Source organism: Manacus vitellinus, unplaced genomic scaffold (assembly GCF_001715985.3).
Source record: "Manacus vitellinus isolate BGI_N305 unplaced genomic scaffold, ASM171598v3 scaffold_7_pilon, whole genome shotgun sequence".
Lineage (NCBI taxonomy): Eukaryota > Metazoa > Chordata > Aves > Passeriformes > Pipridae > Manacus > Manacus vitellinus.
The window spans coordinates 29185106-29203277 of record NW_021940813.1 but is presented as its reverse complement, the minus strand read 5'-3'; the positions used below and the strand labels follow the sequence as shown (position 1 = coordinate 29203277).

General features: G+C 36.0%; 1 protein-coding gene across 1 annotated transcript in view; it reads right to left on the bottom strand.

Annotated features, from left to right (window-relative positions):
* GABRG3 (gamma-aminobutyric acid type A receptor gamma3 subunit) overlaps positions 1-18172 on the bottom strand; it is a 305027-nt gene that overhangs the window by 275575 nt on the left and 11280 nt on the right. Inside the window, exon 3 of the mRNA XM_029964775.1 lies at positions 14134-14201. Within this exon, the coding sequence (XP_029820635.1) occupies positions 14134-14201 (68 nt within the window). The remainder of the gene's footprint in view (positions 1-14133; positions 14202-18172) is intronic.

Sequence of the window (18172 nt, the reverse complement as noted above, 5' to 3'; positions counted from 1 at the left end):
AACTGAGGGAATGGCCTGAATTTGTGTCAGGTGAGGTTTAGGTTGGATATTAGGAAAAGGTTCTTCACCCAGAGGGTGGCTGGGCACTGGAACAGGCTCTCCAGGGAAGTGGTCACAGCACCAAACCTGATAGACTTCAAGAAGCATCTAGAAAAAGCTCTCAGGCACGTGGTGGAATTCTTCCAGCTGCCCTATGCAGGGCCAGGAGTCAAAATTTTGATGATCCTTGCAGGTCCCTTCCAACTCAGGATATTCTATGATTCTGTGATCTTCCCATGAAAAGAGTTTCAGAAAAGTGTCATCATTAGCTCTGCCTCTGTGACTAAGTGAAAAGCTCACAGAACTTTTTCATGTTCGAAACAAGATTTCCTTAATTTTTCTTGGGTTTGGGGTTTTTTTTCCCAAATAATTTTTATTAGGTAACATGCAATGACATACTTTCAATGCTCCTTAGTATCTATTGTACTGTTGCATATCAGGACACAGAATGTCAAATTAGCTTACTAAAGTAAGGACCATCCAACTAATAGCCATTTTGAGAAGTTTGCTATAAACATCTTGTCCTACAACATACTAAATTTTCTTTGACAGAAGAAGCATCCATTCCTACTGGAGTAGCATTCTGCTGCTTCAACCTCAAGAGCCTCCTGTTGTCTCCTGTTACAACCTGCCCCTGAAGGCAAGGGTAACTGAGTTTCTTGTTAATAGATCCCGTGGGGTGGATCAGAGTGAAACAATACTGTCCAGTGTGTATATATATGGTTTATTTTAGAACAATTTGATTGCAATGGAAAGAAGGTATGTAGCCACTTTGGTTATTATCTATAAAAATGCAACAATATAAAAGTATAAAGATACCACTTAAGAAAATATATAAGGAGAAGAAAGAAAGAGAAAGAAAGGATAAGAGTCGATAGTGGAGAGGAAAGATATGACCACCCGTGGATCCAGCAATGAGATGATTGTTGCAATTTCAATGTGTGATGGTTGCAGTCTTGATCTGTCAGGGGTGGGAGAAGTCCACAAAACATAAAGTTCAGTGGCTTAGTATACCTTCAGGTTCAGATGAGAATGCCCAGGTACATCCATTGGAAGGGGAGTTTTACACTCTTGCAACACTGTGGATCATGCACAGTCCCCTGGTCAAAGGCCCCAGATTTGAGTCTGGGGGTTTTTTGGGGGTCTTTGATGGTTTAAGACCCCTTCTAAGCCCCTTAGACATGACATGACAGCTCTTAGCCCCCTAAGACATGACAGCTGTTTCCACATTAGTGTAGTTGAACCAGTTATGCCCCATCAGAAGACCTTCAGGCCTACCTGTGAATGTCCCAATACTTCTTCTGGAGTGGACTTTTATACTTGGGCCAGCTGTGTAAGGGATGACACTGGCATGATAAAAAGCATTATCCCACCTCCACAAGACCTGTTTCTTATTGGCCTTCTCCCTTGTCTGGCTCAAAACCCACTTTGTTGCTAAACAAAGGTTGGTTTGTCATGATCATCCTCTTGTGGCAGGTGCACACCCCCACTGGTTTATGCGGATCAGAGGTTTCCTCACCACACACAAAAAACTCTCCTCCTCCACTTAGGTTGGGGGGTGCAAACCTGGCCTCAGCAAAGCACCCTACTGCTTTTGCAAATGGCCAATTGTTTGAGTCATTAAACATTAACATTTCAGCCTCTCATATCTCCGTACAGACACCTGCTGCTACTGCAATAACAATAAAAACGAACTCTCCTGTACTGAATAAAGAGCCTCAGATCAGAGAAAATCTGTTTATGCTGAAGGAGGAACTATTTTTGCAAAACCATAGCAGACTATCAAGAAATGCAGGACTGTTTTATCATGCTTGAGCACAAATGAGGGGAAAAAAAAATCAACCATAACTTTGACTTTTCAACCCCAAAAAGTCTTCAAATATAACTTCTGTGAATACTTTCCTAGCTTTTAACATAAAAAATAACATATTACATGCCACCATATCATCATTTCTGTAGGTTAATAGACAAAGTTCAAAATATTAGTTCCTCCACAGTGAGCTCTGTTTGAGCTGGCTTAGTTCCCAGTAACTATAAACCTTTGCTTGCCATCCCCTTCAAGGACCAGGAAAGTTCACCACTGGGTTTCACAGAAGTTTAATGTTAAGAATGTAAAGAAATTTGGGGCTACACCTGTACAGTTCTTTCAGATTAAGCATATCCAGGCCCAAGCCTAGACTGTGTGATTATCTTTCTAGCAACACACTGGCTTTCCCTGCATACTCACTCAACCTTCAGAGTAACTCAGTTGAACTACCCAAACAAGGCAAAACAGATGGACACTAGTTCATAGCTGATAGTCATCCCCTGCTGTTGCAAACTTCACGCCAAATCTTAACAATACTCATCTGAAAATCAGTATTTATAAAGAAAAATATTACATAGATGTTTAACTAGATTATAACATCAACCCCAAGTCCTTATACCCTTATTTCACCATTTTATTTCAGTTTTATAAACCAAGATGGTTCCACAGAAGCAAATTACTAGGTAGGGCTAAAATTATCTACAGTTTTCTATGTAAAACTGACCCTGTCTTGCATCTCATCTTGGAAAATACTCGGTTCAAACAAATGGAGACCATGGAAGGGCTTCAAATTCTGAATGAAAATAGAAGCCAAGCCTTGTAAAGCTAAATTAGACAGAAAAAAAAAAATTAAAAAGCACTTTCAAATCCAGTTCCTGACTTTGGCTTCCATGTGATACTCGGCATAAATCAGGTGACTCATTTAGGAGCTGACATATTTTTGGCATGTCCCTCATTTTTATTTAATTAAGATTTTGTCTGCTAGTTTGTTTGACATTTTATTCCAAGCATTTTACAAAGACCCTTGTAACTCTAGATCTATGGAGAGTTTCAAATTTGAGAGATGCTGATATGTTATCACAGCCTATATATTTGTATGGGCTAAGATATATTAGCAACTGCACAGAAAAGCATTTCCTTGTGCAGGACACCTAGGAAAGTATGGAGTTTTTTCTGTATGAGAAGTAAATTGATATTTATAATTTTCCTACTAAATAAGCTTATTCTTACAGTCTGTTGATACAGTTTTGCTTGCACAATGCCAGCAAACATAACTGCACAGGTATATCTTTACGGAAGAGCCATACCCAGCTGTTGATTCTCTGAGCACCGTGGGCTTTATGAGCAGAACAATTTTAACCCATACTCTATCTGATGGCTTTTCTGCTGAGATACTTTGAAAGAAGTCACAGTCTGACACTGCTATGTCAGCAAATTTTTCATATTTATATAAATCTGGGCTAAACCAAAGAGTGAGTACAAGCTGACCATTCAGTGCATCAGCTATCATTGTTCCCATTAGCTAGAACATTCACACAATACCAGTTTAGCCAAACTTTTTGGAAATCCAAAAGAAACTCCCAGGTAATTCTTTTAATCTTCCTCTGCAGTTAGCTAACCTAGCTGTGCCACAATCTGTCAAAAGCTTTGTGTGCTGGTCCAGTTTGGCAGCTCTCAAAATACGGATCTAGTTTTGTCTTTTTAAGACATTCTCCTAGGCTTCCTACATTTGTCTTCACTTTCCTTTTCTTTATACCATTTTTACAGTACCATCCAGATGGCAAAGAAATGCTCAGCCCTATTTACATAAATACAGTTTCAGACACCAGAGACTTAGAGAACATATTGCAGGGAAAACAGTGAAGATAAACAGATTTCAGGTGAGTGCAATCAGACAATACTGCAGTCTTTTCTTTTTTTTCCTTTTTTTTAATATACTCTACGAAAGAGTAATATACTAAATTATAGTATCATGCAAAATAAAAACTCCTAATACCTAACCTTTTACTCTGAAAACAATGAAAATTACTTTAGCAAAAGAGAAATACGAAAGCAGTAGGCTAGCACAGATCTGCACATTTCCATTTATATTGATGCAGTCAGCCACTTATGTCAGGTGAGAAACTAGGTTCCCTGTAGAATTCAGACCAAAACATTAGGCATCAGGCAGATCCTTTGCTACTGTATACATCACCTGTTTATTCAACCCATCCAGCACAGAAGAAATTCCCTAATTTGTTGGTGTTTCAGTTTGCACTCCCCACACAGTGCAAATTAAAAGAAATGACAGAAGGCAGTGAGGATCCAATATGTTCTACTGCCAAAATCAACTTTGGGTAACTTTGGGTCTTATAATTAGCCTCTCAGTGTGGGATATTTTAGGAGAACATGGCTCAAATTTATGCCTGGAATAGTTCCATTCATTTTCTGAGAGTCTAATTTAGCCCTTTTATTGTTTATGCTATTTTACACATTGCATATAGGTATAAGAATAAATCAGAGAAAAAAATCATTGACTGCATTTACCTCGATCACTATGTATGTCCTAATTGAATCACAAGCAAAAATGATTGCCTGAACTGAATTTGTCCAAAATTGTTAGTCTGATTTCAAATCAGCAATGAGAGGAGAGGCAAGCCTACATTATTCTGACCAAACAATATAGCTTGATAGCTCATCTCAGTGTCTAATGAAGTAACGTTTGCATAATGCATGAGTCCAATTTAGGAAAATTGAAACTGCTTTGCCTTAAAGATGGCCAGATGTTTACTGAGCATGTGATCAAGGGACAATTTCACCCAGAGAAATGAAGACCAAGACTGAGACAGACAAGTGATACAGAAGGAAATTTTTCATTTCCATTTGCAGTGGGGAAGACCAGCAAGCAGTTACTAAAATTAAATAACAGGCATTATTAGTAAAAAAAAAAAAAAGCTTTTTCATTACAATATCATAATTATGCTTAATACTTCATTACAATATAATAATCTCTATAAACTGAAATCCTAGGGTCATGCCTTTCTACAGTTCACAGTTTTGACCACTTTGTAATTCAACCTCAATCTGTAGGCTTCCTAGGTAATGAAAAAAACATGCTCTATATGCTGCAGTAAATACACCTGGGAGAAATACCTACTAGAAAGCCATTTGAAAGCACAAAGCTGTCAGAGTGTGATATATGGAGTGTATGTAAGCAGATGGCAGTTATTTCTTTGTCTCAGTTAGCCAACACACTTTACCAAACATGAACTATCAGCCAAAGCTCACTATCCCTTGAGTTCACTAGCTATTGTTTCCAAGAATGATTTTAAGAGGCAAGGTCTGAAAACAGAGGTAACTTGTTCTTATTGGGTAAACAACACAGGTGGAAAAAAAATCACAAAATCTTGTGCACATGTATTCTTTTTCTTATCTAAGAGAGACATCACAAATTTCTAGCCTGTTGAGATAAACATGTTCTGGGTAAAAATAAGATACATTAATGGACAGACAATAGATATAAAGGTTAGTACAGACAACTGAAGCACAAAAAGGTGCAATAGACAGGAAAAGTGACAAAAGTTACAACTTGCAGAGGTTACCAGGAGCACAAGTTGTACAGAGCCACAACAGCAATACCTTTTTTGAGCTTGTGCTTTTCCATATTCAACACAATTATGAAATTTAGTTTCCAGGCTCCTTCTTTTGAAGAATTTAGTAATTTCTCTTGGGAAAAAGAAACAGGAGGTCTGAAACAGCATGGCTGTCTTATGAAATGTTCTGAAAATAGCAGCCAACCATTTTTGTCCTTCCTCCTCTGTTGCAGTTCCCTGAGATGTGTCACATTTGTTCTGTTTCTTGCATACAGTCTTCACAGGAACTTTTGGCTTCATAAAAGAATAGTAATACAGAAGCAGATTACATGACAGCATGTCTATGATAACATGATGAAGGGTCTGCATGACCAAGTGTTTTCTCTATTTTTCCAAATATACCTTTTTTCTAATACCTGGCCTAAATTCCTTCCTTCAAACTTTGCTTTTTTAAATCTCAAATCATAACAGGTACAACAGCCTTATTGTTAGCACATATTTTTGTTAAGACCTGAATTCCTAAAGAAGAATACTTAACAAAAGTGCCAGGAATCATACAGATTTCTTCTAAATTTCTAATCACACCTGAATCAAGTATTCACTATCTATGCAAGGAAAATATAAGAGGAGCTCAGACTGATGTAACTATTTAACAACATTGACATTTATGTTAAGATAGGCACTGTAAGAAAGAGCTTTACACCTTCAAACCTTTGTGAACCTGTTGTAATTTTCATACATCTGACTTGACAAATAGAGGGTCATGTTCACAAAGGTATGAAAGCTATGTATTTAATATCTCATATGACTAAGTTCCTTAAGTACTTTTGAAAATCCGTTCTCCTTGCAAAATATGCCAAAGCAATTGAGAGAAAGGAAGAATCATTTTTCCCTGCTCCCAAGTCTCCCAAGGAATGCAGTTTCCTAGATAAGTTCTGAGCACAAACAGCTAGCCCTGGAGTAAGCACAGAAAACAGTCAGAAGGGAAGGCAGCAGTTTCTTTGATTTAAGGTTCTCACAACAGCCTTCAGAATTTAATCTCCCAGACCCCTGAATAGTATCTGTAACTTAACACCCCCCACACTTAATAAAATTATTATATTAGCATTAAAACATCTGTTGCTAGTTCTAATGCAGTGACTCCACTATAGTATCTAAGATGTTTAACTAAAACCCATCAAAAGCTCTATGGTCAAAAGTGTCTGCTCCTGTGTAGCACAAAAAAGCTAATAGTTATAACAACAGCTTCCTCTCACCAAATTTTTTCATCATTCAAGACACATTTTAAGTGTAGAAAACAGCTAATCCAACACAACACGGTATATAGCATAAGCACCTGTATCTTAACAGTCTAAGGAAAAGTAGACACAAAGACTGAAGTGGAAATAACTTTGAGTAAGAAACCTACAAAAACAAATTAACAACCTAGAATATCACTACTTTGACCACATAAAAGTCCTTTTTCCAGATCAAGAAAGTAATAAATCAAGACTGATTTAAAAAGAGGAAGGTGTACAATGTTAGTAAAAGCATGGAAGTGCTGGGATACAGATACAACCCTGCATGCTGTAGACATTTTTAATTGCAGAAACCAAGCATTTGTATTATTCTTCAGTTCAGTGTAGTCATTCAGCAGAAATACCTTATCTGTACCAGAAAAAGCATGTCTGAGAGTGCTAAAGAGTAAAAGACAACATGTTCACTAAAAAAGCTTGAAGTGAAATGTAATATAATTCTCTAAACCTTATTTTTCAGCAATGAGACAATAAAGGAAATTATGTCCAATTAGACTGATAACAAGCTCTCTTGTGGGAAAAAAAAATAATTAAGGAACGTGGGTTCTTCATGGATTTTATTCATTGCAATAAGGGTGTGAAAAATGAAGAGTATTGTTCTGATATTTAAATGACAGTGATGGATAGTATTCATTCTTTTCCAACCAAAACCAAACTTACAGAAAACTGAAGATGATTCTGTGACCCAATAAGGGTTTATATGGGGTCACACTATATTGAGTTATTTCTTCCTAACTATAAGCACATTTGTAATGTCACTGGAATTGCTCTATGGATACTGTGATGTCTAGATCTGTGTTTCCAGAAAGTTATATCATGAAGTCTTAGAACAACTTGTCTTTAGTACTGCTCTATTACTTACTGAACAAATCAGCAATGTCCAGTTGCTTCTTGGATAAATCCATCACTGAAAGAACTAAGGAAGACCAAAGTCTCAAAACTATGGTTTAAATTATGTCAACATCATTCAGGAATCCAATAAACAGGTCAACACAAAAGTAATTCCTCTTTCATGGAGCAATCATGGAAAGCTCAAATTCAAAAACAAAGTTGATAAACACTTGACCACTCAAAAATTAAATTGATTTAGGCAATGTGGCCATCAATTTACCCTAAAGTAAATCAATATCCTTTACAGCAATTTAGCCATAGTTTTTCTAAACTAATTTTCCCAAATGTTGGCAATAAAGAACGTGAAGCTAAGTAGCTCTGGGAAGACAAAGAGGGCAACTGCAGTTCCTTTCTAAAGGAACTGTTACAGTGAGTACACTTACTCTAAAGCCTAAGACTTGCAGGCCCAAGAAATAGGTTATTGAAATGGGAGAAATCAAGCTTTAAAAACTGGAACCAGACTGGAAAGGAGCTTCTTACCATTTTTTGTGTGAAGGCTAATATATTCACTCAAAGAGAAGGTACCTGTTAGATATCATAGCACTGTTCAGCTGTGGAAAAAACAGTGCTCTTCAGATCTTTTTTCAATGCCCATTACTGAGCAGATGAGACATTTAAAGTAAATTGCTCATTTGTCATACACCTTTTGAGACAACAATAAGGCTAAGTTCATCGATATTTGACAATCTTTTTGAATTCTGATTTTTTTTTTAATTTATTTTATTTTTATTTATTGCTGCACTTCAAAGAGCTCAAGCTTCATTGTAGAAAAATTATAATTCTAGTCCATCCCATTGCACCTCAAACAAGGGCGGCCTAGGGCCTTTATCCAAGTCTCTACCTGATAGGCCCTATTTTAGTTACACAGAGTGGGGCTCTAGAGAAGACAAAAGTAGAAGCTGACAAGGTGATATACGTGAAAAAATCAATCTATGCTCATTTTTTCCCCTCTAGCTTCCTCTTTCCAGCCTGCTTCACTTTTGAGATTATATGAGCCTCTCACAAGCTCAATGGTGGAACACAAGTCACACATAGCTTCAAGTTTCATTTTATTACTACTACCTCTCAGAAACGTTTTCATAGTGAGGCATTGATGCCAGAGTTTAAAGCAACAGGAATGAGTCTGTATGTGAGTTGATTTTATCAGCAAAAAATCCATTCATCTTAAAAGTTTTCAATCACATATCTTTTTTTATAATGAGTGGTTCAAACTTAATGACAGTATATAAATATGCTCTGGAAACAAGAATAGTAACTTGATCGTAATCTAGCAAAATGTTTAAGTGTACAATGAGTATCTTAGTCCTCATAAATAAACAGATCCACTCAAACTAAAATTCAATCCAGGACATGAGTGTTCTCTTATGTCACAGAGCAAAAAAGGAGCCTGTAAAATTTGCAAGGAAAAATACAAATACCTTGAGGCATTTCATTATTTTAGAGATTATCTTAACTCACCAACTGGAAAACTCACTCCTCAAAAATAACTGAAACCACCTCTCTACACAATTGCTTTATAAATAGATTAGGTAAGACAGTGAGATACAGTTAGAAAAACACACTCCAAGTTAACAATAAACAGGGCATCAGCCTTGCACTCCAACAGTGTCTTGCACTATCTTGGGGAAGATGCCTGTAAAGGAAATACTTGGGGCTACACAGTGGGTTGAAAACCAGATGAAATCTGGCTACAAAGTAGCTTTGCCCTATTATGGAAAGATTCACCATGTTTCTGTAATTGCAGATGTTCTAATAATAATTTTAACTAACAAGTAAATAGACATAAAGACTAAAATTATGCAAGAAATTCAGGTTTAATTATAAACTCTGAATAGTATTTTAGACAAGTCTCCACATCAAGACTGTTCTTTTAAATGCCTATTGTGTGTAGTGTAGAAGCAAAATGAGCATGTGGGCACTTTGAAACTGAGGTTAAAAGGAGTCTACCAATACATTAAGGGGTAAAATAAAGCAAAAATTGCTTTTATTTTACAACACTTAACTGAACAAAAGGGAAATACAGTGCCCATATAGATATATGACATAGCCTAGAGAGCAGACACAATAAAATGAAGTGATGAAATACATAAAAGAAACACTCTATCATAATTACCCTTTAAGAACACCTGAGAATAAAGAGATGAGCATGTATCCAGCAGATCACCAATTACTATTTTTATGAACAGTAAGTACAGTTTATAAGCTTGCTTCTCACACTGTCTCTTCAACATACATTCTGTACAGCTGTGTTAAAATGACATTTCAGTTGCAAAAACTATATAGGTGTCAAATTCTTCCTTCACCAGCAATTTGTGCTGCAGCCTCAGATTCTCATAGCTGCTCAGTTAACACTGTATATGTGAGCACACAAACACTCAGCCTTTGATGCCATTGACATTTAACAGTCTATGTAAACTCAGTGTGCTTACATTTCTGTCTCAGAAAACTACTGCTAAGGTTTTTTTTTTCCCCAGTAGTTATGTCTAGTTCCCAGTATGTGTATTGGTGTCTCTTCTTTTTCTGTTCCTTTATACACAAGCTAGTACTGCTTATCTGTAGAAAACCAGGCTACAGTAAGCCACATTAAGACTACGCTTTATAAGGTAACTTATAAACCTTCACAGTTATTACCAAGAACTGGATGGTTGACAAAAAGTGGATCATGGATTTTAATGCAAAATCATATGCTTCCTGGACAACATTTTGAATGGGAAGTATTAAAAAAAAAGACACCTAGAAATGAAAAATGAGTGATATGGAATTCATACACCTGTTTTACAATATAAAGTATGGGGGAAAAATAAAAACAAGATTGCAAATGAATTTTTGAATTTAAAAAAAAAAACAGACCAACATTAAAAAAAAACATTTAGAAGATCCCTAACAGCAGTGGAAGCATGTTCATTATGATTACAGATATAACAAAGCTTTTAAATACACAAAAGGTTGAAATAAAATCTTGCATGCTACAACTCAAGGTCTCTAATGACACTGTCACTTGGAACTACCTCCTAGTATCCTGGTTTTGCTCGTTTATTCTTACACAATCCCTATTTCTTAATATCAGGGTTTTTAAACCATGCCCCAAAGAAATCTTCTCTGTCACAGACAAAGGAAGAGTCACCACTGTCTGTCCAGAAAACAAGTTTCTATTGTCATAATAAAGGTATTACAATGATGAGTCTCTAATAGAAGAGCAACTACATTACTGTCTCACAATCACTCCTGAGTTCTTTTTCTGGAAATCTTGAGGTTTAAAATAGACATTTTCGAGAGTACTTAGAAAATGAATCACTGATCAGACTTTTAGGTGAAGTCGCAAAAAGTCTTGCAGGGTTAGCCAAATATTCCTGTGGATTATGCCATCCTTGTCACTGAACACTCTCTCTCCCTTGGCTTGAAGCCTTTTTGAAGGGATCCCTAACATTCCTTGCCCTTACAGCACTTCCAGTCTCAGTCTAAGAGGACTCACTTTTCCTTAGGTCCACAAGTATTCACATACAATTCATTTGAGATTACCTTTGCTATAAGTAGGTGTCTGATAGCAACTTTTTCCTGACCATTAAAGAAAGAGTGAGATATTAATATTCATACACAAATCTAATTTTAAATACAACAGTTACTGATGTGAAAAGCTTTACTCTACAAAAATGGTTTGAACATTCAGGTGAACATCCATTGAAGAGACATCTTAATATTTTATTTCCTAGGTTTCTCTCTCTAGATGAAAATTACTGATGAGAACTGATCAGAAAATATACCTGCAGAGTTTGATCTCTAGAGCAGCTCCACATGATTTGCCCTCAGAACTGCTGCAGATTAAGAAAAAAGTAATTGAGCTAAGGTCTAAGTTTTGAACTACACGGCAGGGAAGTTCGCCTTGTATGTGTTGATGATCTCACTCTTGAAAAAAAAGAAATGGAAATTAATGTAATCATCTTTCTTTTTGCTCAATCAATCAGCACGTTACTGAGTTACCTTGACAGAATAGCTCAACTTTTAACAATAATATAGGGGAGAAAAGCTAAAAGTTCCTGATAGGATGAGCAATATAGCATATGTATATTCTAGCAAGAATTCTCATTTTTTAATCTCCTGAAATGAGATTTTCATGCACATTCCTCTCCCTTTGAAAGTTCAGTTATAAGACAGGTATCAGACTGAAGATGGTTCCTTCCTTTCTCTTCCTCGGAAACAGGTAATTTCCAGCTACTGTTTCTGTTCAGCTGTTTGTGTACCTGTGCTTCAGCAGTCTACATGAAAAACTGCTTCCTTAAAAATAAATAAATTATGTTTTAAATAATTATTATTTTTTATATTCAAAAAGTGTTTGATTTTTCCTTCTAGTAGACCATCACAGAGCTACTGAATACTGTAGCCAAACAGTTGAAATAACACAAATGGAGAGAAAAGCTCCTCAATCAGTTCTGCCACTGGAGAGACAAGTCATCATACAGGACAATAACTTGCAGGTTTGTGAGGAGGACTTCCCATCTTCATTGTAAATTTAAGACTTCAAGTTCATTTCTGCTCTCTACATAAGTTTGGACAAACTCCAAAGTAACAGAGCTTCTGGACAAAAGTTTGCTACATTTGAGAGCCTAATTAACCTCCTATATTGATAATTAAGCTTGAGAACAGAAATAAAACTGAAAAGTACTAAGCTAGTTCAGATTCAGTTTCAGTGGGATATACTGCCCACAAGCACATCTGAAATAAGGTCCATTTCTATTCAAAAGTTTAAACATAGCTTTAAGCAGATTTGAGTCCTAAAAATATCAGATACTTACATTTTAGATTTCATCATTGTTTTACTTATCATTCTGCCTCTACAGATTATATGTAGTTTTTTTCAGCTGTAAGCAAGAAATATTGCAATGCTATACGCTAATTAACTATCCTAATAAGACCATCTACTATCAAAGAGATACAGTATACTTCTTTAAAATTGATATTTGGGTGCATCTTTCTATCTTGGTGCCATAGGATATAGTTCAAGATACTCAAAGTTAACGGATAAGTATGACTGTGCCATAATCTTCCAAAAACCATTGATTTCTTCTATTATTTTTTACTTCTTTCTACCTGAAGTGATTCTAATCAAATATTTCCTCATTATTTCACATATATTTCTAGCACCACAAAATCCTACTTACAAGCTAGTTCAGAGGGGCAAAGAGCAAAAATACATTGAGAAGTAAGCATCCTCACCATTGTCCTCATTGTTTTTGAACAGAGCTCCCATTCTAGAGTAAATGCAAGCCAGAGAACCTTCCAATAAATCGTTCCCTGCAGAAGTCATTCTGGTAGGCCATCAGGGAAGAGCAAGATAATTATCTATTTATTGGTTCAAGAATGGAGCAGGTACTCCTGCTTGACATTCAGTGCTTGACATTCAGTGCTTCACATAAAATATGACCAAGCCATTTCACAGTCTTTGAATATGATGATAAGGTGTTCACAGCACACAATTTGTTCTGTGTTTACTTGCCAGATTTTTCATTGCCAGGATGCATAGGAGTCCCTGACCACCTAATATTTGACATGCTGCAATTATTTACCTTCTTCCATGTATACAGGCAAAACCGAAGAATAAGGCTGAATGACCACCTTTCAAACTCAGGAGCTTTTCTTCCAAAAATACAAAACATATATGCTGTGCATTCATTCAATTCTTATATGAACATTGCACATTGCAAAAAAGAAAAAGACATTGCTTTGAAGAGATTATTTTGAGAGCTGTAAGTACAGTAAGATAGTAACTGGTCCTCCATTTCCAAGCCGTGTTAAGAAAAAAATCACCCCTATTTACAAAAAGGAATAATATGCTGAATTCAAACTTGAAAGTTCCGCAAGCAGCCACAGTTACCCATAACCCCCCAGAGCTACATAAACCAGGTTGCTTTCTAAATCTGAATGTGTTGCTGCAGAACTGAGGAATGACCTGGAGTTAAGACCACAATAACTCACCAACCATAGGTTTCACTAGGTTCACTATTGTCACACTGTCACACTCTTTCAGTTTCTCCTGCCTTTACACATGCAGTACAGCTACACGCAACTTCTTCAAAATTATACTTCAGGGTTCAGGACTGTTGGTAACTCAATGAAAGAAAAGTAACCACTGAAGAGATGATGAATTTCAAATAAATATACTGTTATTATACAATGGCTTTCATTAACTCCGCATTATGAAGCTCCATATATTCAACTGCCTCTTGAAACAACAACTCAAGAACTTCCTTGACAATTGCTTCGCTTCATACTTATTTTTCCCTAAGATAGCTATTTTACCACTGAAGATCTACCAGCATTTTGTGATAGACAACACAGAGCATAATATTGCTTGTAGGTTTGTTCTTCTCTTGATGAGACACAAAAGAGTAAAACAGAGTTATACTGAAAACAGAACTAAATCAGAATCAAAACAACTTATCTCAGTGGTATTTATTGTCTTTTTCAAAAGCTAGTATTGATGCCAAGATCAGCATAAAGTCCAGATAAAAATCTTTGTTAGCAAGTCACTTACCATATTTATTGACGATACAGGACCAATGCTGTTGACGTAAATGTCAACATCAATAACTGTTGGTTTTACTGTGGAGAAACAAAAAATAATATTATTTTGCAGACAACATAAGTAATCACTTTAAATACTTTCTTCCCCAAAAAACAAAAGGTGGAGTTTTTTTAGATACAACTACTGAGAAATACGGATTATGTATTTTTCAGGAAGACAAAGTTCTTTTCCTCTACCCGACAACAAAAAAATGACATAAATTAAAACTTGTACCACTTTATCATCATGATCCCCATTTATCTCAGCAGCAATTTGCTAAAGAACCTTTCAGTGCTAAGCACAGTAGCTCAAAGTCAAAACCTAAGATGACTGACATGAAACTAGAAATAATGCAGCACATTCCTTTTTCCCTTTGTCTCAACACACAGGTCCTTTAGCCTGTTTGTTCCACATTAAAAAAATCTTTCCAGACTTTTGCATCTCATCTCTCAGCCCTGAAATCCTCCTAACTTAGAGTAAAATCTCTATGAAATCTGAGTAGCTAAACCTAAGCAACTCTTCTCCTTTCAATTTAGACTCATTCCCTTCAGTCCACATTGCCTTTGCACTCACTCATCCAAAGGCTTTTGAATTTGATTTCGTTTAGTCAATGCACATTTCTCACAAGGTCTTCTATGTTTTCAGACTTCCAGTATTTAATAAGCCAAGACAAGCTCTGTACCTTTTTATTTTGCTGAGGCCACTAGGATTTATCTTTCTTTTAGCATCTTTGGTGTCAGGGTACCTCCTGAACATTATTCAGATACCTGTTAGCGGTGACATAACCTAACACTAAAATAATGCCACTCTTACATTGAAAGGCACGTTCATTTTTTTACTTATGCTGCCCTTCTTCCAACCCCAAAGAGTACACATTAGGCTCTAAATTGAGATCTAATTTGGAGATTTACTTTCTCCAGGGTTAGGTGACTCAAAACTAAGTATAAGGTATAAATGTTGTTCCAACCTGCATAGTCAGAATTGATGCAAACTTGGCCCTAGTAGGCCAACAGCTACTGTCAGACACCTGTCTTTTCCATAAAAGCACCTATTCCTCTCCATAGTTTTCAAAAATCTCCAGAGAGAATTCAAACTGCTGAAGTTTGGGAACTATGTTGAACTTGGACTTTTTGCACCTAACCCCCAAGACCCCTAGAATGAGGAAAAGCATGTACATCACTCAAAACTCAGAAGGCTTTCCTCTGGGAAAGCACTGAGCAGGGAAGTGAGGAACAGTTAAATTCTGTGGTTTTGTTGGAAGTTTATCTCTGGTAAGTAACAGTCAATTTGTCTAAAGCCATCCAGCACAAAAGCTAAAGACAGACAAGAATGTTCACATGTAAAGTTAAGTATATTTTGCTTGCATCTCCTGAATTTCAGACTAACAATGAGATGCTAAGTAGTTTTAAAGTACTTGAAAAGTTAAATGGTTCTAAAAATAGTGGGCATGCTGGTTTGTCATGTAAGACTTTGGTGTGTACGAATCATTAAGAAGACTATATCCCATGCTGCAAAAAACATACATTAAACTGGGTACAAACAGTGGTTAAAGATTATAACAATTCTCTCTATTTTATTAACTAACACATACTTCTTTGATTGCATATGATCAGAACATCCAGGATTATTTAAGGTTGTGGTTTCAAACTGTCTGAAGTACTGGTTGATAAACTCAGATCTCCCCTGCAGCAAAAGGAAATTTGAACTCAGCTGAACAAGCTCAGCTGATTAAAGCAACTCTAATTGTTCCCAGCTAATAACTAAATAGGAGTCTAGTGGATTCTGGTAATGAGACTTGCCTCAAAATGCAGTAATAAATGTCATTACATAGGAATTGGTAATAGCGGGGAACTACAGCTAGCTCTTTCACAGAGATAGAATACATGGAATAAAGAGCTCTAATCTTTTTAGGGTTTATGCACCTATCTAGCTGGAAGTTAAAAGCTAAGGAGTTCTGGTGAATGTTAATGGCACTAGACTTAGTGATGCAAATTGGCATGCACTTGAATCTTGGCAGGACCATGGACAAAATTCAGGACCAGAACACAGTGCTTGGAATCTGTTTTTGTTTAATCATTGCAGTTAAGTACATAAATAGATTATGAGATGATAATTTTTCCTTAATATGCCAGGCCAAATTCTCTTATTGTGCAAAAAAAAATAAAATAAAGCACTGCTTGTTAATGCCAAAGAGAATTTGATCTTACTCACAGTAAAGGTCTAATCTTGAAACAGAAGAAAACTAATAAACAGTCACTTCTGTCAAATTAAATCAGTGCCTAGCCTCAGACATTCATGGGGAAATTCAAATTGAAAGTAAATTAAAAAATAAATACAGGTAAACTATCATACTATTACAACAACAACAACAAAAACAACAAAAAGACTGAAAGTTTCTTTGAATTATTTTATTTTGTTTTCCTAGGTAGAGGTCAAAAATAGAAGTGTAATTTGATTGTATGGTAAATACGTGTTCAGGTTTTGAAAGAAAATACAAAAGAGTATAGTTCTTGTTGCATGTGGTCTTTCATGGATATAAACAGATATAAACTGGGAGGATCATCAGGTATAAATATTAGATTTGTTATCATCAGATTTTAATTCAAAATACTAACCATAATGAGGCAAAGATTTCAAGATTACTTCCTCCTAAATGCATTATAACAAAGAAAATAACTGACTCTTAAAGTTATCGTTTCTTCTTAGAAAAAAACTCACCCTCTAACAATCTTCAAAATAAACTGAGTTTCATGGAAAGACATAAATAGCTACATTACCAGGGAGACTGGACCAGACGACCTACTGTGTTCCCTTCCAACCTCACCCCTTCTATGATTCTGCAATTTCAACACCTGCTCAGTTTTTCTGTATCCTACATGAATTTGTGACTGCTCAGTTCATGAAGGAATTCAAGTCACACATGGAGTTGTTGAGCTGCAGATGGAGCCTTTTTTCTTGCACTAGAAAAATCCTCACAGTCTTGTTGATTGAAAAACAACAGTGTTAATACCTCGGTAAAAGTTGGCAATAAGATCACAAATAGATACTCAGCTCCAGTACCATTTTGATACTGGCATACGCCAAAGATAGTTCTAAAGAGCTGTCAGAAACTTAGAAAAAGTACTGGCTGAACCATGTATATACAACATGCAGGAAAGCAATTAAAAGTTGTTAACAAACGTACTAACTTTCTCAAAGTTCTCTGAAATAGTCTTTAATATAAGGCAGTAACTTTCCCTAAAAGACAATATAAACATGTCCAAGTAACTGCAGTGCTATGCTGCTACACAGTGCTATCTAAGGTAAGCTAACTGCTTATAACTGTCATCCAATCTTTAAACATGTTGATTTTGATTGAGGAGTGGAGTTGTAAAGCCAATCAAAATATCTGCCAAAAAAACTAAGGTCATCTGATCCAAATGTCCTGGCTTTGAGAGAGGCAGTGTTAATATACCAGTTAGCCTTGGAAGCTTCACATTGCAAAGGCACTACTGAATGAAAGTTGCCTACAAACTTTAGACAGTTCAAAACACACTTGGCCACAGAAGTCAGGAGTTCAACACTGCTTGCAAAGCTCACATAAGAAGACAGGTGAACACCTAGACAGTTAGGGTAAAGCAAGGTCAGTTATGTCTGGATACCAAGACACAGAAATGCCTAGAATAATGCTCTGATCATAAATACACATGCAAGAAAACTGTAGGATTTGTTTAGTCCTGCTTTATAGATTTACACTGGTGAAATAAACAGTACCTGAGCTTGAATCTCATTAAATTCCATGAAGACTTTGCTCTTGGACATACGTAAGTTGATCATGTATGTAAAAAACTTGACAGATAAATCAGGAGAATTTTAAAAGACTCCTGAGAAAATCAAAAAAGGGATTGTTATACAATTTCATGTCATGTAGGGAAAAAATGTGCAATAAGTTCGGTCATTTTATTATGCTTATTTAGTACTCTAAATTAACATGTCCTTTTAAAATATCTTTTAATTTTTGATAGATCTT